Here is a 23,535-nt window from a genome sequence, read left to right as displayed (position 1 = left end):
GTTCATCCCATGAAACCAGTAATTACTATATATTTATCTTCAAATTATATAGTTTTGCATGTGACTGCAGGTTCAAGTTTACTTCTTTTTATGCATTCTTTTGGGTGCTGCTCTTTTATGGGCCAGTGCCACAATCCTTGGATCTTTTACTTTTGCATAAGGGTCTACTAGTTCAATGAGCTTTTGCAAAATTATGATGCTTCATAGTACTTATAATTAAGGATTGTTGACTTATATTCCATGGGTTTTTTCAGTTATATTCCTACAAGCAAGAACAAGCATAAATGGCATATTGATAGAAGGATTAAAAAAATCCTAAATTCCATGATTCAAAATTATAGTCTATTTACAATAATACTATACTATACTATAATTTGGGAGATAATGTGGGATGATTAGTAGTGGCAGTGCAGTTATCTGCATATTTTATATTATCTGTATTACATTGGGAATTAATATATAATATTTATATTAATATCTAAAATTATAAATGTGGTAATCAATGAGTTGATGATGGGACCAGCGCAACACTTTTACAAAACTATAGTATGGAGATGATTTGTTATGCTTGACTAACGTATGGGAATGATTTTGTAATATTTGCATGGTTGATTAAATCATACGGTAATGTTGACACATGAATGAAATGAAAACGGATATTTTGGCATTCGGTTGATGTGGCATTCAATGAGGTAGTAATGAGCAGTACTTGCCTTGGTGTTTGCGCTTCCCGCTCGTTCCTATGCTCATTCCCTTTGTTCGTTAGCTCTCTGGTCATTTGCTATAGTCTGCCGAGGGTTTACTCCTCAGGGTTCTGCAAGGCTCCATGGGCAGTTACGCTGCAAGTCGTGGGTGATTTTGGTTACTCGTTACTATGTCTATGCTGGTATTTACTCCTCGGTTTGTAGACAGTTCTGGTTTGTCCAATGATGGCTTGGGTAAGACTCTGTTGAGCTTCGATTCATCTCTATCACAGTTTCTACAAGCTGCGTTATATGAACTCCTGTACTAATATTTTTTATTCCAGTTGGTGATTTCTACGTTTGATTGTCTCCAGGTTGGCTCAATGGTTTCCTTCATTTTCCGGCGCGGCACACGGGTATTTACTCTGTCTCTACTTCAACTGCTAAACTTCCTTCCTTAGTTTCTAACCCAGCTTGCTCCTTATTCTCTATAATCAATTAATACTGGTGCTTGAACGCCTGTTTGCGGTGTCAATGCAAACTCTCAGGTAACAATTTGTAGTTTTAACAATTCGGTATTTTTCTTTTCAGTTCTATATTTCCGTTCTTGTTGCGATGTATCGGCTAACACTGGTTAACTTTGGTTGTGCAGGTATTAAGAGTTGTAGTAGGAGGGTTTGACTATACACATCTCGATTTTTGTTCGGTAGGCTCTGCCTCTTCTCAATTCTCGTTAGTTCTTTGTCCTGGTCTTTAACTCTGTCTTCGGATTAGATGGGTTTGTCCAATGCACTTGTTGAATAGTTCTCTATGAGCACTGCTCTGTTATTCCGGAACTCTGGTTTCCACCGGGTCTTGGTCGCTATCTTCGGTTTGTACTGTAACGCTCCTCCAAACCCTCACCTAGGGTTTCATCGTTCTTGGTCTATGCGTTTTCTACTGTATTTGTATATTGTAGTCGAAACCCTCTCCTAGGGTTTATAGCCTAGGGTTTGGACGTTCACGGTTTTGTGTATACAGTCCAGTTCTGTGATTCTATTACACGGGTCTTTGCAATTCTAGAAAGGAAAATAGTTCGGAACGATGTAATAATATGAAATTTATTTTACCTGAGTTCGTCTGTGGTTTGTTTTCTCCGGTCTCGTTGTTGGAACTGCTGTTACGTATCTTCGGTTTGTTAATTGAAATATAATATGTTGCTTTGCCGAGTTCTGTAAACGTGCTGACAATTTTATAGGACTGTCTTCAAAATAGAATTGTGGAAGTTTCGTTCGGACTTGATTGCTTGGCCTGTAAAAATTCTGGTTGTGCTACTCCTGGTTTTGTCTTCGTTAACTGTTTCAAAAAAGAGTGTAAACCCTCGTGTTGTTTCTGCTCTTTAATATCGTTAAACGAACTGGTTATTCCTCTCGGGAAACGTAAAGGAAAATGGCTATTTTTCAAAATTTGTAGTTAGTTATCTATATGCTCAAACAGTTTTCAATCAAAAACTTAATAAATTATAATAGGCACACAGATGGACAGCAAAATTGATTTCTCTGTTGTTACTTCTTTATTTGAGTGCGAGTGGTCTTCAACTGAACCCCTCCATGATTTCGTCCTGTTACATTTATAGCTTTTCTGTTCCAGTTAATGAAACTGTACAGTTGCTTTTCAGTTAAACTGTTACTGTTATTTAGTTGCTAGTCATTTGTTCCATATTATGATAGTATTCTCTTTTCAGATACATTGTCTTTTTCCTTTTAAAATAAAAGAATAATCATGACTTGTTGACAACAAACAAACACATTTTCCTAACTGTTCAACTACCTTTAACCAAGTAAAAGAAAATGAAAGTAAAAATCCTAACTACTTTCCTGTCAACCAACATAAAGACTAATAAAAGTAAATTCAACTTTTCTATGACCTGGCAGAGATCGACACCTGGTCATGGTGCCTGAGTTGGATGCCCCTGCATCAGGCTCCTGAGAAAAAGAGAATCATGACTCTGATCCATGAGCTTCTCAACTGAAGAACCTATCTGCTCAATCTACCTGGCATCAAGCCACGAACTTTCCTCAATAGGATAGTTCTTCCACTTGGATAGGTATTGCAAATATTCCTTCTGCCGATTTTGTTTGGCCACTTGAGTATCGAGAATGCGCTCGATCTCGGGAGGCTCAACGTAAGGCATCTATCTCATCCAAGCTTCTCCTCCATCTTGGGTATTCCGTGTAGGCCGTGTGGTTCCATCTTCTTCCTTCTCCTCTGGGTCAGCTATGTAGGGAAATAGGTCTGCTACATTAAAGATAGGAAAAATGCCTATTTCAGGTGGCAACTGGATCTCATAGGAATTTAGTTAACCATAGGAAATAATTTAGTTAACCGTCTTTCTTAAATTATTTCTCTTTAAAATCCAAAAAACCCCATGAGAATAATTAAATAAACCATTATTTATTTAATATTCTCTAAAAATAATTATTTTATGATTATTTTTTGTCACCTTTGACTTAATCACGTCTGAATAATTAATAAAGCACTATTTATTTATTGTTCCTTATTTTTTTTGGAATAATTGTTAAACCATTATTTGATAATTATTTCAAATTCACACTTTTCTTAATTCTCACAAAGTATTTAATAAACATTTTTATTTATTATTTACTTCAACCACATTTTAAATAAATATATTTGACCATTTTCAATATCTTTTCCCTCTCAAAATTATAACAAGGTATTCACAATGGTTTTTTTTGTAAGATTGGTAGGACTACATCTTCATCATGCCCAACTTCTCACCCTGATCAGGGGGGATAGCACAAGATTGAACCCAAGACTTCTGGTTCAGTGAGACTTCATTTCCATGACCATTGCAATTTGAACTACCCCAAGCAGACGCAACGACTAAATTTTGATTTAGTCGGTAATAACTTATTATTTTCTAATTTCTAATTTGGCTCAATACTTTGTTATGAATAGATGGTTTTTCCATTCATTCTTGACCTTGATCATTCTCACCATCACCATTATTGTCTCATGACATTTGAGCTCCCACTTGAGTTCATGCTATTTTTTATTTTTTTCCCATTGCAAGTTGAGAGAGAGAAACAAATCGTTTAAGAACAAGGGCATCAAAAGGACCCATCCCACGAAGGGAGATCTATAGACCCAAGTTTGTAAGTTCTCCTCACTAGGTGTATCATTTTTTCTTATTCATATGATCCATTGGGTTTCTACACTTTTATATTTGTTGTTATATGTTTTTGGTTGCATATGATTTTTTCTGTTGGGTTTTTCTTCTTTTTTCATTGCAGATCTAAAGCATAGACATCCATACATTTTTGTTTGGGTCACTTGTCACCAGTGACTTAAGTGAAGCAATTTTGGTACACTTCTTCAAAAACTTTACACTAACACCTAGGCCAATGATTTTGAAAATCTTAGTAATTTCCCAGAAGAGGAAATCAAGAAAAAGGCTAGTTATATTTGTTAATCCTAATTATAACCACATGAAAACCATTGATTAATTGTGATCACATTTAAAATAAATCAAAGAAGACACATTAGTATTCATGGTAAAACAATACATAATTATTCCTCCCATGAAGGAGTACATTGATCACTGGTTTAAAAAATTATAATTGAAATTGTTAATCCTAAACAACTACCCATAGTAGTTAAAATAGCACACATTTAGAGCCAAAATATACTACAACATTTATATTCTCCAAGAGGAAAGGATTCATTCCATCGACATTTTTTGCAATTTTTTTAGTGCCTTGTATTTTATTTGAAGCAATTTCCCTTTTGGTTTCATCATAGTCTCAATTCATCCGACTTTATGAATTATGTTGCTTAGTTGTAAAATCAATCCTTGACAACATTTTTTTTCTTTCTTCCAAGTACTTATACTATTTATTTGGTCCAGAGGAGCCCTATCCCAGTTAATTTGGGATGCACACATTCAATATCCATTTAAATAGCAATAATTTTGTGGAGTGCCTTAGGTACACACTCTATTCGAACTTAAAATTTCAATTTGTAATAGTTTTAACTCTCACAGAGAGCTATTTCATGTGTATGATGTTTGTGATTTCACAAAATTTATTAAGCATGAAATCTCATGAATGTTCTCCTATGACTCTTATGATATTGAATGAATGAAATTATTTAAAGATCCCTGAAATATTTGGACCATCTATTTTGTTTTCTATCTATACATACTGTTGTAAATATCTCTTTTTCATTATGTGTGAATGGATGGATATTATCCAAGGAATAATTTGTGAAATTATTATTTAACTCTCTCTTTTATAATTATCTACCACTTGGTCCACTCATAGGTGTGAACGTATTGAATTCTTAACTTACCATTATTTGAGTTAATTAGAAAATCTGAGTGTATAAGAGGAGTACCAACTCTATCAAACACAAAGAGAATTTAATAATTATGTATGAGGTTGAATTTATTCATTAATAGTAAAAGAGATCAACAATTAATTGTAACTTAACCTCTAACCTAAGTGACATGGGCTTATCACCCACTATCAAAATACTGAGAACAATATTATAGCTACATTTTCGGTAAATATAACAACTAAAAGTTTTAGACTAAAGCAATCATAAAAATATCAATTAGGTTTAAAAAAAAAAAAAACAAGTGAATTGAAACAAGGTGACATATTTCTTTCTTTTCAATGTGGCACTCTCAAAAAATCATAGCAAATTTCAAAATTTTTACAATAATTATGATAGTTGATTTATGGGCTAGTTGAAATTATAATTTGTCTTGTCGCTAAGATTAAAAAAATACCATAGATAAATTAGGAGTTTGTAGATCATTAGGGATACCACTTGGTCCATTGCTACCATCTCTATATTGTTGCATTACTATTAGAGAAACCTAAGAAACAGTACATTTGCAATGCCTTCCAATTGGACATCAGATATCAACTTTATCCTCAAATACTGCACATATTAAAATATGTCCATGGTACTCGCCACATATTAAGTAGTTTGGGATTAGAATGTTGAATCATGAAAGTTTATTCATATATGTCAATAGAGAAAGAACCCTTATGTAGAGTCATAAATTCATCTCATTAGTGTTAAGAAGGTTTTGCTTGCTTCATGTGAAAGTAGCCATGAGTTACATATACAATGGGATAGTTTAGTAAAATATACATGTAATATTGTTAACAATTATTTTTCATCAATGAATTTGAGTTTTTGATTGACATAATAGATAGATATACATGTAACATTGGTAATAATTAATTTTTATTATTATAGGTTTTTTCATCATTCCATGTTTCAGGTATCAATGCAGATAATGAATTCATACTATATTTGAAAAGATTTCTAATTATGCATATAAGCTTTCATATTTTCCAATAATAATTCAACGATCATGTAAGTCATCATCATATATGTATCAATTAAAAATTATCACGATTATTTAAGTCATCACCATATATATATATCAACTAAAAATTATTTCTATGAATTAAAAATTATAACGATCATATGAGTCATCACCATATATGTATAAATTAAAAATTATTTGCGAGGCCACATGAAAAAAAGATTTTTAAGAAGTTTGATTATAAATTCATATGTTAAGAGATAAGAGCTATTTTTATTCATCAATATTACTACAAGTTAGTTCATCATTTTAGGTTTTCATTATTAGTCCCTGCCATCTGGCATCCGGTAGGGACTATAGTAATCGTTACGCAGCGATTTAGCATTAGTTCAAGGCTTTTTTTCTCTGTTATATGGCGGTGAGAGCGGGGTATTCCTAAGTTCCATTCGCGGTGAGAGCGGGATATGCCTAAGTTCTATTTGCACCTTAGCTTGGCCATCTTATTTGGCCTCTTCCCGAGGTGGAAGAGGCTCGACCATAGGTTAAAAGTTATAAGCGCGGTGCATTTTTCGCTAACGGTCACGGTGTCTGGTTTTAATGTTAGTATTACTTCCGTCCATGTTAATGTTAACATTGTTTGCAGGGTATCTTGTTTGCAGGGTATGGTAAGGTTTGATGTGAACGGGTGTTCGTGCTGCAGGTGTGCAGGTAGGTGTGCAGGTGTAGGTGTCCGTGCATGGCAGGAGGTGTCCAGAACCAAGCGCAAGTGGTGGATCATGATGCTGGGCAAGGGGTTACATCGAGGTCTGGATCAGGCAACGTGCCTGCAAATGGGATTGCGACCAAGGACATACACATAGATGCCCTCACAAATCTGTCGATCAGGATTTTTCTTCCAGAGTCATCTTTGTTACCTGAACCGGTATCTAAACAGTCCCTGACTGGTCTGAAAGATGCACGACTACCCCACAGATATAGGTATTTGTCTGATTTCCGTGTTTGTTCTGAAATTGCTAAATTTGTTTGAAGATAATAGAACTGCAAATTCACATAGTTTATTGCCTTGCCCTCTGAAATTAGCAGGGTTTTTGCAGATGAATTTAGAGGGCCTTTTACGTAAAGTGGGGGCCAGGCGAGATGATCTTTTGCCTGGGTCTATGCCCTTTTCACAGCAGAGCAGCAGATTAAAAAGAATTTTGTCAGGATTGAGGGCCGACGCTGAGATTGGTCGTCAAACTGACGCTCTTTTGCAGATGAATTTATGTATTTTCGATTTCTGTGTTGAAATTTTTGGCACTGATGTGAATCTTTTATTTTCTTCTTTGGGCAGGCGAAGGAGTATACTGTCGGTCAGTTCTTGATTTTGCTTCCAGGCTTTATTTGGATCGTTGATTAAACAGCTGTGAAAGTCATTTGGTATTTATTTGTTCTTCATCAAATCCTTGAGGGTCAAATTTGCCAGGTTGGGTTAAAATTCCTGTATTAAATTCTGTCATTTCGTTGATTATGTTTTGCTGCATGTTCGTTTGATGGGTTTCTGGGTTGCAAATCCACGCTAGCCAATTCAGGGGTTTCTGGGTTCCAAATCCACGCTAGCCAATTCTGATGAAGATCATGAAGATGAAGGTGTTAGCAGTCTTCAGCACAATATCACTACTGCAAGCAGTGCACTAGAGGGCCTTTTACGTAAACTGGGGGCCAGGCGAGATGATCTTTTGCCTGGGTCTATGCCCTTTTCACAGCAGAGCAGCAGATTAAAAAGAATTTTGTCAGGATTGAGGGCCGACGCTGAGATTGGTCGTCAAACTGACGCTCTCAGCCAGCTTTGTGAAATTTTATCCATTTCCACTGAGGATTCTTTGAGCAGTTTCTCAGTGGATTCATTTGTGCCAGTGCTAGTAACATTACTTAACCACGAGAGCAGTCCAGAAATAATGCTTCTGGCTGCCAGAGCTTTAACTCATCTTTGCGATGTTCTTCCCCAGGCCTGTGTCTCGGTTGTGCATTATGGTGCTGTTCCTTCTTTCTGCGATCGGTTGCTGACCATTGAGTATATGGATTTGGCATACTACCATCGACAAATGTACGAGTTTCTTGAGGCTGCTCTCTAACCGTCGTTGTAGTCATACCAATGGGGTGCTATTTTTTTTACTTGGCATAGCTTCCAGTATAGAGTAAGGAACAAGGACATGAAACCTGTTGCTTAATGAGTATAGCCTTTAATGCCTCAGGTAGAGCTCGGGCAGCTTGTAAATTTGTAATTAAGGAATTTGATATAATTTCCTTTTTAAAAACAATAAATATCTACCTACTAAACTGGAAATCATAATATATGCATTTTATAGGAATTCAGCAATATCAGTAGTAAATATCATTCATGTAACTTTCATTTTGGCATTAGACCGAAAAGTGTCTCCACTGGACAATGTAAGATTTCTAGGATTTCTGTGTGATACAATAAGTACAATGATTCTCATAAGAATGTCATTGCTTCTAAATTTTGTATAAGATTGTCATACTTGTATATACTATGTTTATTTTCACGTTGAAAATTCAGGTATTTGCAGTGGAAAATCGGCATAATTTTGACTGTCGAAACTCCACAAAACAGTGAATGCCAGCGTCACTGGATGTGTTTAGAAAGGAAACTAGCTCTCTGTCCAGTGCCATATAAGGATTTCTGTCTTCTCCTAGTAGTGAGCCTTCTCTTAGTTCGAACCTGCACACAACTAGCTAGAAACACAATGGCAATCCAGTCAATAACAAAATACCGTGTGATTCTCTCTTCTTCCCTTAGACTGTATACAAGAACCAACGGACAATGTGATCACAAAATGTACACTATCTGTCCATAATGTCAATCAGGTTTTTGAGTTATAGTGTCTTTTCAACTGTCCTTGTAGAGCTCAATTTTTTTCTCTTAGCTCTCTTATTAGTAGCCATCAAGAGTACATTTTCGGCGGTGTTCAATGGTTACGTCAAAGAAAAAGTTTGGGTAGCCATCAAGGGTACTGAGTTTCAACTTCTAAATTTGTTTTCATAATCTCTAGAAATGTGTTTCTTATAAATCATTTGAAACAAACTCTGGTATGTCAATAGCCAGTGTACTTGAAGTACCCAGTTTGTCATCTACGTAATGTTTGACTGATCAGTGATTGATTTGGTAATTTAGAATTTGCCAATTTCAAGGGACCCAGTTTTTAGCATCACCTACCTTAAGAAATGTGAATCCATCGTGGAGATACATCCCCAATGCCCAGTCTGTGTCTGGTGATGCCTGTCTTGCAAATGGGTATGGGATGGCTTTTCCTTAAGTACTCAGGGGTGCACTCAATGTTCTCCATATCATATCATGGAACATTCCCTTGAAAAAGGGGATACCCACAAAAATTAGAAAGAGCTAAAAATTAACAAATATTAAGTGGGAAATCCACATACACATCCTGGTCTTTTATCAAAGGGAGTTACTAGATATGTTGAAGTAGCAGTTGGGGTAATGTGAACTAGAGCTGAAAATCATTATTTCAAAACTAGCATCACAGTCTACGAAGATCATGACATTTTCTCACTTGAGAAATTAGATCACTTATTAAGTAAACCCACAATGTACATTTTAACTCTCGGTTATTATTGATTGAACTACCATATAACATTTTCTTGATTGTTATTCGACCATCCACCTTTCTAAGTGGTGATTATAACAGGGATAGTAGATGAAGAGAGAGGGGTTCGTTTGATGGACAGTTCTGGCCTCGTTTTGTCAAACATGATGGATTTCAGACCCTACCTCAAATTCTGTTAACTTTCAATAGATTTTCTTCAGTATTTTTCTCTATCCATGTGCTCATACTACTGGGAATACTGTAAAAGAATCTTAAAACGATAAGAGCATTTTGTACTTGTCTTAGAACCTCATCCTGGAGTCTCAATATTGTGGTTGCAACATAGTGTGGCATTTATCTCGTGGTCTCAGCATCAAAAGCTTCGAACCAGTGTCAAATTTGATGATACTAGTGACATTACATTGCATTTAGTTTGTTTGATTTGCGACATTGGGTTGATATAGATTCCTCAATGGATTGCAAGCAGAAAATATTCTCACAGGGCTTGTACATTCACTCACTCTTTTGAGACATTGATCTTAATTCATACTTGTGACTTTTGGTAAACATTGACTATTGCATGAAGGAAAGTTAATGTCTAAAACCATACATTTGTAGCCTTTCTGACTAGTTGTTGACAGAGTATTGATTGGTATCTCTAATGCCATATCCCTGTAGCTTCTTCAAAGATTTGTTTGCAAGGTATACACAATCAATTGTTAACTTTATGATGCTTTCAATTTACACAATACTTACATGAAAAGCTCTGCTGCTTTTTGGATGAAAAGCAGATGTCTGGTCCTTCAGTGTTGAGGAATCATGTTGTCTGCCTGGAGCAAATTCAATGTTCCCTAAGTGTAATATAGCTGCCAACCAATCCAGCACGTCACCCCTCTTGTTTCTTTATCTATTTGAGTGGTTTGCTAATCTGCTGAGTGGTGTGTGTTATGTCATATTCTAGTGTGATAACTACTGTGGTTTGACTTCTGATTTAAGGATCCAGTGTGTATAATTTTTATGCTTTGTCTCTAAGATTTACAGAACTCAACTAAATTTGTTTCATATTTAAATCTGGAAATCCGATGGTTGTCCGTGTGGTAAATCTTTATGGGAAGCATTATATACTTCTTTGTGTGAACACTGATCAGAAGTTATAATAATATTCTTTCATATGCTCTGAGGTGACTCACTCTTTCAACACTTTGTTTCTGAGCTTTGGTTTAGGGTTTCAATGTTGTTATCAATAGGTAATGTTTTGATGAAGTGTTGGTATAGAGATATCATAAAACGAGAGCTAGATCTACAGCTGGAGATCTCTCAAAACTCAGTGTCCTCTGTCACATTATATGTATAACAGAGCCTTGGATATTCGAGATCCTTCAATTGTAACTTGGGGGTTAGTAAATCACATAATGAGATCTTCAGTTCTTGTTGAATAAGTTAACAAGCCTGTTGAGTATTGTGGTTTAGTTCTTGTTGAATAAGTTAACAAGCTTGTTGAGTATTGTGGTTTAACCTACACTTATTGGACCTTAAGCTTCTTTATGTCTACTGACCCGAGTTGCATCAAACTAATAGAGATTTGGAACCATTAGTTGGATGTAACTTTAATGCAAACACTGTGATAATATTATTTGATTCCTGTTGTATTGATGTGAAACAGAGTATGCATATTTAATTTTTGTGGTTGCCTAATTTACAAAACTTGCATATTCAACTTCTGTTGTTTGATTCACAGAGCTTGTACATTCACTCACTCTTTTGAGACGGTGATCTTAATTCATACTTGTGACTTTTGGTAAACATTGACTATTGCATGAAGGAAAGTTAATCTCTAAAACCATACATTTGTAGCTTTTCTGACTAGTTGTTGGTTTGAGTGCTCTGCTTGGATGTACTTTTCGATTTTTTTGCATCTTGGATGTTGATAATGACTTAATTTCACATTGACATCTCGTCAATTTTCAATGGTTTCTTGCTTGTCCTAGATTTCTCCAATTGAACTAGCTGCTGTCGAACTGTAAAAGAATCTTAAAATGATAAGAGCATTTTGTACTTGTCTTAGAACCTCATCCTGGAGTCTCAATATTGTGGTTGCAACATAGTGTGGCATTTATCTCGTGGTCTCAGCATCAAAAGCTTCGAACCGACAATTACGCTAAATGTGCCACACAGCCTCATTGCTGCTACTGAAGCGAAGCTTCTAGTTGGCCAAGGAATCTGTGTTACAGATTTCAAGGTCTCTGCTAAGACAGTCTACGACCATGGAGACTGTCCGTGTATACTTGTTTTGCATGGGAAGAGCATATTGGAACCAATTCCACCTATCTGTATGGAATACAGATTTGTTCCCACGACAACTATTAACCAGCTCACCAGCACAACACCTAGCTTTGCAATCGGCACAGTTGCCGGTGTTGTAACAACAGCGAAAGAAATACCTGGTCAATATGTCCTAACTATCAAGGACGGCCCAACTCAAAAAGACAAAGCCACGGTATATACGAATTCAACCATTTATTCTTTTTAACATTTAAATCGTCTATACATTTTAAGTAACCGTTTACTTAAAAGCAATTACATTTAATCTACCGCCACAGACTCAAAGGGGCACCTAATTTCGCATTTACTACTGCCGCCACATCCATCATTCCATATGCCATTTCAACCCCATGTCAGATCGATATGCCCATCATTAAATACTGCCCTGATCCAATCTGATCTTCAAGATTATTTCTGCACCTAGATATTGACATAGATCTCCTCTCGCACCCAATCTACCACCAAGATTGCCCGATGTCAGATACATCACTTCTACCGCCAAATACATCATTCCATATCCCATTCGCTCCCCATGTCTTATCGACCACTTAATTGCACCTCAAGTATGTTAGCACCATTCACACTTAAAACCACCTTACAAACACGTTGAACTTTTGTATAAATTGGCCTCCTCTGCACCTGGATATTCACATACACCTCCCCGCTTCACATAACATGGAATCCATTAGCATAAGCCAACTTACTGAACTCACAGCATTGTTTCTCTTAGCACTTATTCTCATGACTCTTCTGATCATTGACATCGTAAAAGTCGAAAGACAAAGGAAAAAGAAACCAAAAAAAAATTAACATCTCTTTTGGATTATCTTACGCATTGTCTTATTTCCCCGCTTCTTTCTCTGTTACAGGTGTACAACGGATGCTTCAAATATGCATTTGGGTCCGCCATCACCGTCTCTGCTCGACTGCAGACAGCATGTATCTCTCGGCCTACAGTGAATGTCCGTGTCCTAATAACTTCATAAGTTAGATAAGAACTTGAATCAGTTCGACTGCAATGTGTAATAGTTTTGTCATTAAGGCTTTTGCCTACCTTTTGCTCTTAGGAAAGCAACTCGATGCAGCAAAAATCAATGTCAGTTTGCTATCTCTGATTTCAACCATGCTTCTGTTAATGGGTGACACTTCTGGTATACAGAAGCTGCATTTTGCTTCTTAAAAACTCAGTTCCTTCCAATACTGTAAAAGTTTATATTAATATTAAGTTCTAGTTAATTTTCTTAATTATTCACATAATTAACAGCGTCATTCTCATTGTTTAGAAATTTGTTTTATTCATTAAAATTTTCAAGCGCTTCACTTTCGGATGCACAGTGATTTGAACCTGCAGGAAAGGAAAAAAAACCGAACGGCTGTCAACGTCCTAATGATTACAGCATAAGCTGACTAAATTGTAGAAAAACACTGAAATCAGAGCGTGAAAGGTTCATGTTTGTCCAAACTGCAAAACCTGCATGTTTCCTCCCCTTGATTAAATGACACAATCTGATTGGCCTCCACTTCTGGCAACGTTTCTTCCAGGCAGTTGGATTCATGTACTAATGGGGGAGCCTCTAGGCCACCTGCTATTAGCTCTCCGATTGTTGATCCCTCCACAAGTAGCTCTGGTGACCCCTCCACAAGTAGCTCTGGTGACGCATAGCTCTGGTGAGCTCCTAGATATCGTACTTATGCTACCTATCCCTTATGCTATGTAGCTGGCTGGCTTTCTAGCTTTCAGGTTATGGGTCTGGATCGAACAGCTACTAGAGAACCAGCAACAGATCCAGTGCAGCTAGAGAACCAGCAACAGATCCAACAGATCCAGTGAAGCTAGAGAACCAGCAACAGATCCAATGCAGCTACTGTCAGACAGGCTCCACTTCACGCAGGGACTCGCTGCGTCACAGCTTCCCTTGTTAATAAATGCAACGCAATGAGTTATTGGGATATTTGAAAAAGCCTTTCATTAGGTGTGTAGTTTTTCATATTTTCCCATTATAACTTAGTGACCATCATATTTGGTGTAGGTACTGAGAATAATACATTCATATGTTAAGGGAGGAAAGTGATTTTTCCTCACTATTAGTTTCGGTGAGTGTTGCCTTTGATTCTAAATTTATTAATATCATGCATTTTCAAAAGTAGAAATAAAAAAGTTTAAAGATTTAATAATTGGAATTTTAACCGAACCATCATGCAGTAGTTGGAATATCTAATAATTGCAGTGTGAAATGTTAACTTCTTCCTTTGCATATCTACTTGAGAACTTAATTTAAATCTACGTGGGGCACTACCCAAAACTTCGTATCGTTTCTCCTTTGAGGGTAAAAAAAATGCTCTTATGTTGTGGTAAGAAAGGTAAATCATATCCCATGAGAGGTCAAGTGGGTCACAACCGGAAGCATTTATTCTTTGAGGGAAGGCCTTCTTACACACCTCGAATTCTTAGAAGAATAATTCTTCATACTGTTCCTTGCTAGAAACGATAGCATGCACCTCTTTTTAAGTAAGACATGACATTCGGATGATGCCCCTTGGACGATCGCATAATTTTCTCTGATTCATGAGATTCGAACCTTTGCCTTCTACTTTTATAAAGGGATATGGATTGTGATCTTTCCAATTTTGACAGGCTCTAAGCTCGCATAAATTTTTTCGAATCATGAGATTCGAACTTTTGCCGGATAAATTTTTTCGAATCATGAGATTCGAACTTTTGCCGGTTACTATTTCAAGGGACATGGAGTGATCTTGCCAATTTTGACCAGCCCTTCCATAAGATTTTTCACCAGATAGAATAGTTCCCTGATAATATGCATTGGTGGGATTCTTCACAATTGTCTGCTTTGAATAATAAGGATTCTTCACAATTGTCTTCTTTGAATAAGGATTCTTCACAATTGTCTGCTAGACTAGAACCAGAATAAATTTTCAAGAATATGTTAAGCTTCCAAAGATATATATAGATTTAAGTTTTACCATCTATCATATACTCTTACATAATAAAAGGAATTCAACTTAGCTTTCGTTTCTAGTTGAATATTTTATACATTTTATACATTTTAGATCCAATGGATTTCTGAGAAATGTTATAGTTCCAAATTTTTATAATTTAGCTGGAATAAGTTAGGAGCGTAATTGAGAAATTTTTGATTGTGATTTACAGAAAACCAGATTAAAATGATAGAAGCTATGGTGCCACAATTTTTCCCAAGTTTAGAAGAACACCTAATTGGAGATATGTTTGGTAGCCAAAAAAAAAATTGAAAGATGAAGAATTTGTGGATTTGGTAAGAAAGACGAGTCTAGCAAAAAGAAAGATATGAAAATTCCCCCCAAAAAAAAAACTATATGGACACTCAACACTTGTTTTCATGACACCACTGTGATTAATTGTGATTAATGGTTTGCATGCATTTTGAATAATGATTAATAAATGTATCATAAGAATATTTTATTTCATATTGTTTGGAGAAATTTGTTAGTAGAAAAATTATTTTTATGATTTGCATGCATTTTGAATAATGATTAATAGATGTATCATAACAAGAATATTTTATTTTATATTGTTTGGAGAAATTTATTAGTAAAAAAATCATCTTCATTAATAGTAGTAGAGTTTTTAGTTGATCTATTCTTACAAAGATTTTCCACCATGGTAGTAATAAAATATGAGTTATGCTTTGGAATATGATGAATTATGGATTGGAGAACATAACTGAAGTTGAGCCAGATGGAATTGGTCCTTCTTTGCTTACTCAAAGTTGTTGGAAGTTAATGGATATATAATGGAAGAAACTAGATAGGTGTGTAGTGTATATGGACAATTTTTTATGCAATGTTAAAAAATAGTACATTCTTCAATGGATTAAACAACACACTCAATAATGAATAAAGGAAATACTAAAAAAAAGTAAATTTTGTGTGTATTTATTTCATTTTTTGTGTTTTTATTTCTCATGTTAGTGTTATATATTATTTTATAGGTTATATAATATGATAGCAAAACCAATTAAGCGACACTAGAGATATTTCATGGGAATATTTGAAGGAAACATATGTTATAATATTATGAAATATTTTATTATGTAGTGATATGTTCAATGGAATATTTGATCGAAATATATCTTATAATATTATGAAATGTTTTATTATGTAGTGATACATAATATTATAAGGGTAGATATCCCTAGGATAGAGGTCCACTACAATGTGGCTTGGGCCTTCTTGACCTTTGTTAAGTCAAGAGTTATTGGTATATTAAGCTTGTAGGCTCTTGGATATACTTTTGGGTTATAGTGGAAAATGATAAGTTTGATTATGGACCGGACCCTAAAACGCTCTAATATAATTGATTCTCATGGTTTTAAAAAAAATCATAAAAAAGTGAAATAGGTTGAAATGAGAATTTATTGTGAGAGTGTTTCACATTAAAAAAATGCATCGCGTTAAAGTAAAGCTTAAATGAAAGCTTAAATGATCTAGAATTAAATGTGGACTTACATGCACATATGGGAAGGAAGTATCTCCATGGAAACCGGAGAGATGGATGAACATACCATACATGTACCTCAAATTGTAATGAATTTCTATATATTTTTATGGCTTAGTTTAAAAATATTTGAACATACCATACATGTACCTCAAATTGTAATGAATTTCTATATATTTTTATGGCTTAGTTTAAAAATATTATTGTTCGACTTTTTTGCTAAAATTTAGTGACATGATTTGGATGATATTATTACAATGTTGCATTATTTAAATTATATTTTTAAATATATAAATAAATTTAACACCATCATAAAATAATTTGTTGACATTTCTATTAAAATCCAATAATATGATTCTTAATAAAATAAAAATATTACATCATTTAAATTACCATTTAAAATAATAAAAAAAATGATTTAACACCGTGAAAAAAAACTATAAAAAATATTTAAAACTTTGATTTTTTGGGTCTATTTCTAAATAAATTCCAGACAAAATCAACCCAATACAATACGACAATGTAATTTGTAAAGTTCTCATAATGACTTAGTTATGTAGCCACGTGTCCAGCCATATTTCAAGCACTTTAAATCATTCAGAAGCAGAATTCAATCCCACTATCACTTTTCGGTTAATAAAACAATATTCCTGTCGGGTCTTCTAAGATCTCATCTCTTGGTATTAGTAAGTGATATTGCTGTCAGGTCATCCAAAATAATAATTCCCTCTAACTCCAGTTAATAACAATATTCCCGCCGGGTCCTGCAAAAATCTCTTTAAAAAATCCATGAACTCATTGCTAAAAAAAGGATTTCATTAAATAATTCCACACATTGCAGGATATATTCTGGGAATGGAAAGAAATTATTTTAATGTTTATAATGTTAGAAATAGTTTATGTGATAGATTATTTATTTATTTGTGTGATGTATTAAGTTTTTTTTGTGAAGTTTCACAATAAATGTTTTTAGTTTTTACAAATTTTTACTAAATAGATTATCTCAAGAGCTAACTGCGAGAATATCTGTACAACGGTTATCTTTGAAAGCTTCACATTCTAAAATAAAATGTTTTCTGTTTCCACTTTTCTAAAAACAAAAAATGCACTCTTTCTTCCAACATTACTTTTAGCTTTTTATTCTTTATACATTAAAACGGAAAATAAAAATCAAATAATATTATCAAAGGAAACTTTTATAAGAGAGTTTTCCTAACAATTAATTAAAGGTAAATCCATAAAGATAACATCAATATAAGGTAGTTTCATATGATAATCCAATATTTCTCTCTTCTTATCGCTCTAGACCCTACATGGGATATGGAAACACATTCAAATAGCATTTGAAAAAGTCAAAATTAAGTAGCAAGTTACAAGCTTTGTTACTCTATCAGAAATTTCCAAAATTGGATAGTTTTAAAGAAAAAAGAAGAGAAATGGTTGAAAATGCCTCCAAAGGGAACATCACGGAATATATTACTAATTACTCCCCCCTGTGTAATGTTACTCCGACCAATCATGATAACTTCATCTCTGAAATCGAAATTATAAGTATTGTCCTCCAGATGTTGTTTGATCTGACGCCATGTGAATCTGGAATTCCATATAATTTGGCCACTCCGAAAATCCTCATCTCGGTTGGCTCCGCGATTATCTTGTACGGATCGAAAAACAATAGTATTTTCTGGAAATGTGAATGTTGTTAGATAATCTTCGCTCTCGTTCGATCCACTTTCATTCAATCGGAAACGACGAACGTTCGCTCCACGCCATTCATCATCTAATTCACGTATATCAATATTCTCTGATAAACTCTCGATTCTGAGATGAAGGTTATCATTAAACCTCACAGCCGACACCAAATTACCACCTTCAATTGTGCCCATTAGGATTGTTGTACCACCTGTTGCAGGAGGAATAATGCTTCCATTCACCTCAGCTTCTGCTTCCACAGTCCTCATAACATCGAGAACCAACCGTCTAGAATATTCGTTTCCATTTTCTTCTTCCATGTTTCCATTTTCTTCTCCCATTGTTTCCAAATGAACTAATTGAAGTTGAAGTTAAAGAGTTTTCTCCTCAACTTTTAAAGATGTTGAAGTTGAAGTCGAAGTCGAAGAGTTCTCTTCAAGAAGACCAACAAATTGAACACTTGGCAGTAACGTTCAAGAGGAGAGGATAGGGTTCGAGGAAATCGTAGCCCTCAATAGCCCTATCAGATAAAGCATATTCCACGTCTAATGTCAAATCTCATCAATTGATTTAAAAAAACTTGAAATACCACACGCTTACATGTGCTTCTCTTATAGCTAGGGTTGGACCTCCTTTTTTGATTTTCTTTTATAGGTAGGGTTTGAAAAATTAATGCATATGAATAGGGTTAAGAATCTTATATGTGAGGATAATTTTATTTTATAGTTTATAGTCTTGAGGGTAGTAAGATAATCAATTGATATATGTTTATTGAACTATATCAGCTATATTTATTAATGTGGTTGTGCCACTTTAACATTTATCACATATGTAATTTATTTGAGATAATTAGGTCAAAATGTACCTATTTCGAACGTAGACTTGTATAATTTTTATCTATTTTTAAATCAATGGATGAGATTGAATGCTAAAAAAAAGGCTTCATCTCAACATTGAACAGTATGCATTCACGATTACAGTTTAGGGAGCTTGTTGCTTTCTTGAAAAACATGAACATTGTGCATTCATGATTACAGATTAAGGAGGTTGTTGCTTTCTTGAAAAAACTCAAATATGAATAAGAGATTAGCTTGAAATTTAATAGGGATAAGAAAAATGTTTCATTAGGGTTTTAAGAGAGTTAACCATATAATTTTGTAAATAGCTTACCTAGGTAAATAAGTTATAATTCAAATAAAATATAATTCCAACATTAAAGAAATCTGCATTTGGAATTATAACCAAAGAGTTCATGACATTGAAGTTTGAATAATATTATTCTATTCAAATTAAAAACTACACAACAATAAAGGTTAACCATATTACTTTGAAATATTAATATATTATCATTACTTAATAATTATTAATAAGTATATATTAGTATTACCATTAATATATTATCATTACTTATAAATATATATTAGTCTAATAATATTGTCTTTATAATTATTATTATTATACTAGTAATAATAATAATAATTATATAATATTTAATATTTTTATATTATTAATATATGAAGTAGCTTTGAAAAACCTTAGGTCACTTCGATTGTGTAGAGATTACACATCAAACTTGTGATTTCAAAAAAAATCTACCAAATTTTAGAGATATTAAACCAAAAAACCCATCATAAAAGCTTTCAAAAAGTCTCACTAAAAACAATTCGGAAAAAAAAAAAAAAATAAATAAAAGAAAAAAAAAAAAATAATATATATATATATATATATATATATATATATATTAATAATAAAAGAAAAAAAATGATAATTACAAATTAAAAATAAATAAATCATCCATATCACACTATCCTTTCAAATGATGAGTTGGCTGAAAGCTATGATATGATTTCTTAATAAGTTATTATTCACCAACCAAGCCCTGATATGATGGCTTGATGTGCAAGTGGGTTATCACTGTGACACTTTAGAGTTGATTGCAAGTTGAGCTTATTATTCTAACCATTTCATCGACACACAAAATTACAAAGCTAGAGGGAAATCATAGTGAAGTTTTGAGGATGGATACTGAGATTAGAAGCAGTGTTGAAGCATTGGTTGCTATTTTAGTTGTTTCTTTGGGATCATAGTTATAAATATATTTAGAGACCTCATATGGAAGCCTTATGTGTTCCAGAAGGCCTATACAGCCTAAGGGATAAGAGGTTTACCTTACCAAATACTTGTTGGGAGTGTGCCAGAGGACGCACATATTCTCAGGGGAGGCTTTTGCACAGCCCATGGAGAACATTTCTCATGAAATTGTTCATAGAGTCACACCACAGTACCATAAGCGGTGTTAGATATATGATTCTCTCCATCAATCATATTCTTTTCCTTAAAATACTTCCTTTACATTCATATGTTGCTTGATAGTCATTGGCCTACTAGAATCTACAACATATATGCTTTGAGCCAGTGGTTTGGAGTTTTGCAATAGTGTCAAGGTTGAGAAAAGGATTGCTAAACAATTTGAAATTGATTTTTGATTACTATTTGGTAATTTCTATGTGTTCAAAAGAGACCTTTTTCTACTGGTATGGAACTTGTTCAAGCTTGTACATTGCTGACCCAAAATTAATGAAAGAAAATTTACTAAACAAGTTCGGGAACTATGGAAAGCCGACCCTCAGGTCTCTTACGCTAGCTCTGGTCGGTTAGGGTCTGCGCTCGGTAAACAGATTGAAGTGGGTTAATCACAGGAGGATTCTTAATCCTGCATTCAATATTGATAAACCTAAGGTTTGGACTCTTGGAATGGCCTACAACCCCTGTAGGAGTATAATAAGATTTGATAATGGATGAATAACTACAATAGCTTCAATATTTATAAACTTAAGGTTTGAACTCTTGGAATGGCCTACAATTCCTATAGGAGTATAATAATATTTGATAATGGATGAACTACAATAGTTTCTGGAGTAATGAATTGGATATTTTGGCATGAGTATATAATCACCATATATGTCTAGGATTATTGAACATAGGTATGCTAAATACTAACAAAATCACTTCCTTATATGTACACACCAAGAAATAATTAATCTATGCTCATAATTTGAAAATATCAAGCTGGTGCAGACATTGCAATCCACCGTGGGAACATGGTGCCTAACAAGGATGGAGTCAAGCAATCTAAAATTCATTAAAACTGAAAAGACTTGTGAATTGGAGAAAATTTTATACATGGTCATTTGATTTCTTATTTTTGAGTACTTTCCTTTGGCATGTCCAATTACATTTTATATGTTATGAATTTGCCTATCTCTACTGAAAAAAGGTTTTCCATTATCAAGACTATTTTTCAGAGACTTCCTGACATTTGGAGTGTTCTAGAGTATACTACTAACTTCAGCTACCTTCAAATTTTCCAATCACAGGCAATGGCGAAGAGAATGGTTGCTTGCACTTCAACCATGTTGGAGAATTGGCAAGGGATGGTGGCTCAAGTAGACTCTCATGGCAAAGAAATTGATGTTTATTAATATTTTAGGGCATTATCAGTAGACATCATAACCCACACTATAGTCGGTAGTGGTTACAAAGAAGGAAAAGAAGTATTTCAATTGCAGAGAGAATTACTAGAAATAACTGATAAAGCTGACCAATCTATCTTCATCCCATGAAACCAGTAATTACTATATATTTATCTTCAAATTATAGAGTGTTGCATGTGATTGCAGGTTCATGTTTACTTCTTTTTATGCATTCTTTTGGGTGCTGCTCTTTTATGGGCGAGTGCCACAATCCTTGGATCTTTTACTTTTGCATAAGGGTCTACTAGTTCATTGAGCTTTTGCACAATTATGATGCTTCATAGTACTTATAATTAAGGATTGTTGAGTTATATTCCATGGGTTTTTTCAGATATATTCCTACAAGCAAGAACAAGCATAAATGTCATATTGATAGAAGGATTAAAAAAATCCTAAATTCCATAATTCAAAATTATAGTCTATTTACAATAATACTATACTATATACTATACTATAATTTGGGAGATAATGTGGGATGATTAGTAGTGGCAGTGCAGTTATCTGCATATTTTATATTATCTTTATTACATTGGGAATTAATATATAATATTTATATTAATATCTAAAATTATAAATGTGGTAATCAATGAGTTGATGATGGGACCAGCCCGACACTTTTACAAAACTATAGTATGGAGATGATTTGTTATGCTTGACTAATGTATGGGAATGATTTTGTAATATTTGCATGGTTGATTAAATCATACAGTAATGTTGACACATGAAAGAAATGAAAACAGATATTTTGGCATCCGGTTGATGTGGCATTCAATGAGGTAGTAATGAGCAGTACTTGCCTTGGCGTTTGTGCTTCTCGCTCGTTCCTATGCTCATTCCCTTTGTTTGTTAGCTCTCTCGGTAATTTGCTATGGTCTGCCGAGGGTTTACTCCTCAGGGTTCTACAAGGCTCCGTGGGCAGTTACGCTGCAAGTCGTGGGTGCTTTTGGTTACTCGTTACTATGTCTGTGCTGGTATTTACTCCTTGGTTTGTAGACAGTTCTGGTTTGTCCAATGATGGCTTGGGTAAGACTCTGTTGAGCTTCGATTCATCTCTATCACAGTTTCTACAAGTTGCGTTATATGAACTCCTGTACTGATATTTTTTATTCCAGTTGGAAATTTCTACGTTTGATTGTCTCCAGGTTGGCTCAATGGTTTCCTTTAGTTTCCGGCGCGGCACACAGGTATTTACTCTGTCTCTGCTTCAACTGCTAAACTTCCTTCCTCAGTTTCTAACCCAGCTTGCTCCTTATTCCCTACAGTCAATTAATACTGGTGCTTGAACGCCTGTCTGCGGTGTCACTGCAAACTCTCAGGTAACAGTTTGTAGTTTTAACAATTCAGTCTTTTTCTTTCCAGTTCTATATTTCCGTTCTTGTCGCGATGTATCGGCTAACACTAGTTAACTTTGGTTGTGCAGGTATTAAGAGTTGTAGTAGGAGGGTTAGACTATACACATCTCGATTTTTGTTCAGTAGGCTCTGCATCTTCTCAATTCTCATTAGTTCTTTGTCCTGGTCTTTAACTCTCTCTTCGGATTAGATGGGTTTGTCCAATGCACTTGTTGAATAGTTCTCTATGAGCACTGCTCTGTTATTCCGGAACTCTGGTTTCCACCAGGTCCTGGTCGCTATTTTCGGTTTGTACTTTAATGCTCCTCCAAACCCTCACTTAGGGTTTCATCGTTCTTGGTATATGTGTTTTCTACTGTATTTGTATATTGTAGTTGAAACCCTCTCCTAGGGTTTATAGACTAGGGTTTGTACATTCACGGTTTTGTGTATACAGTCCAGTTCTGTGATTCTATTACACGGGTCTTTGCAATTCTGGAAAGGAAAATAGTTTGGAACGATGTAATAATATG

General features: G+C 34.5%; 1 protein-coding gene and 1 long non-coding RNA gene across 5 annotated transcripts; both read left to right on the top strand.

Moving 5' to 3' along the window:
- Window positions 1-6,421: 6,421 nt before the first annotated feature.
- LOC149260850 (putative carboxylesterase 16) lies at window positions 6,422-7,931 on the top strand. Of its 4 annotated transcripts, none has more exons than XR_016248356.1 (3): window positions 6,422-7,005; window positions 7,358-7,489; window positions 7,587-7,931. XR_016248356.1 is itself a non-coding variant. In XM_089380796.1 (2 exons), exons 1-2 carry the CDS (start codon window positions 6,764-6,766, stop codon window positions 7,386-7,388), a joined length of 273 nt encoding a protein of 90 aa, XP_089236922.1. In that variant the 5' UTR covers window positions 6,424-6,763; the 3' UTR covers window positions 7,389-7,931. The 4 variants fall into 4 exon arrangements, 1 of the variants encoding a protein (XP_089236922.1); XR_016248355.1 differs by having other exon boundaries at window positions 6,423-7,005; window positions 7,596-7,931; XM_089380796.1 differs by having other exon boundaries at window positions 6,424-7,005; window positions 7,358-7,931.
- Window positions 7,932-11,679: 3,748 nt separating this feature from the next.
- Window positions 11,680-13,051, top strand: LOC149260849 (uncharacterized). Its single transcript, XR_016248354.1, has 2 exons — window positions 11,680-12,126; window positions 12,821-13,051. It is a non-coding gene; the product is annotated as an uncharacterized LOC149260849 (long non-coding RNA).
- The last annotated feature ends 10,484 nt before the right edge of the window (window positions 13,052-23,535 follow it).

This window comes from Pinus tabuliformis, chromosome 6, assembly GCF_031772625.1.
Source record: "Pinus tabuliformis cultivar Carrire ecotype Pingquan chromosome 6, CPIR1, whole genome shotgun sequence".
Lineage (NCBI taxonomy): Eukaryota > Viridiplantae > Streptophyta > Pinopsida > Pinales > Pinaceae > Pinus > Pinus tabuliformis.
The sequence above is the reverse complement of the archived record's forward strand: the minus strand, read 5'-3'. Positions and strand labels throughout refer to the sequence as shown.

What these genes read in the sequence shown, in the direction of transcription:
- LOC149260850 (XM_089380796.1), top strand. Translation starts at nt 6,764, where the DNA reads ATGGCAGGAGGTGTCCAGAACCAAGCGCAAGTGGTGGATCATGATGCT. An exon ending in CGACTACCCCACAGATATAG is followed by an intron (nt 7,006 to 7,357) that starts GTATTTGTCTGA and finishes TTCTTTGGGCAG; the next exon opens with GCGAAGGAGTATACTGTCGG.